This window comes from Morone saxatilis, unplaced genomic scaffold, assembly GCF_004916995.1.
Source record: "Morone saxatilis isolate NCDOM2014 unplaced genomic scaffold, NCSU_SB_2.0 Contig11, whole genome shotgun sequence".
NCBI lineage: Eukaryota > Metazoa > Chordata > Actinopteri > Moronidae > Morone > Morone saxatilis.
In genome coordinates this window covers 7,691,477-7,692,442 of record NW_023339663.1, presented here as the reverse complement: position 1 = coordinate 7,692,442, position 966 = coordinate 7,691,477, and the positions used below count along the sequence as shown (strand labels likewise).

Genomic DNA, 966 nt, shown 5'->3' with positions numbered 1-966 from the left:
TATCTTATCTTATCTTAAGTCTGTTGGGTCTGGAGGTGATGGTACGTTGCCGACTTACTGTGGGTGCTGCTGCATTCTCTGCTGTTCGTTGTGTCCCTGCTGCCTGGTTGTGTTTGGGGCTACAGTAACCACTGTCACTGTCTATATCTGCTTCACTAGCGCCCTGCTCGTTGTAGATTTCACCTGGATGGGACGCGCGTCTTCTCTTTGTTCGGTTCTTCCACAGCAGGGGACTTGCCCGCTCAGCAGCACTACGCCCTGACACCTCACCTGGGAAATCTGAGGACAAAGAGGAAAACTCAGACCTGAAATTAACTTGTTACATAGTAGAATGAAACTGCTACCATCAATAACACACAAGGAGGAAGAAGGACTATAAATACTGTAAATGAATCAATAGACTTATGAAACACAAACTTGGACCCCACTTTACTCTTGACCTAACTGCTATGCACGTTTTTCATGTGCCCATAAAACAACAATTGAGGGCAGCCCAATAAACTATTAGACGTAATTTACACATGATCATTAGCTTTCTGGAAAACAGAGCATTGATGACATAATGACTTGCACACATGTTAACCTCTCCAACTGGTAACTCTGCATTCCAGTTCTTTAAGATGTTGAGTACAAGCATCATCAACATCAACCTCAACCTGTAAGACCAGACACTGCTCTTACTGGCAATGTGTCCTGCTTCCTCAGTGAAAGGAAAGATTTTTGCTCACAGGCAAAGCAGCTTACTTTAACAAAGTCTGGAATGTTTTGGGCCTCAGGTTCTTTCAGCCGCAGGGTTAAAGAAGATCACTGACGTTGGCCTTACATTTGTCTGGAAATAACTGTTGTCATTTCCATGTTCCACTCCTACAGCTTCACATATTTATTTGGCAGACTTTTTGTTTTATAGTTTTTTAATTGTTGCATGGGAACACTCTTTAATACAGTGTCACAGCCGCTCATGAGCGA

General features: G+C 43.2%; 1 protein-coding gene across 2 annotated transcripts in view; it reads right to left on the bottom strand.

Moving 5' to 3' along the window:
- secisbp2l (SECIS binding protein 2-like) overlaps positions 1-966 on the bottom strand; it is an 18,007-nt gene that overhangs the window by 10,461 nt on the left and 6,580 nt on the right. For both annotated transcript variants that reach the window (XM_035682299.1, XM_035682300.1), the window contains exon 5: positions 59-279. In XM_035682299.1, the coding sequence (XP_035538192.1) occupies positions 59-279 (221 nt within the window). The remainder of the gene's footprint in view (positions 1-58; positions 280-966) is intronic.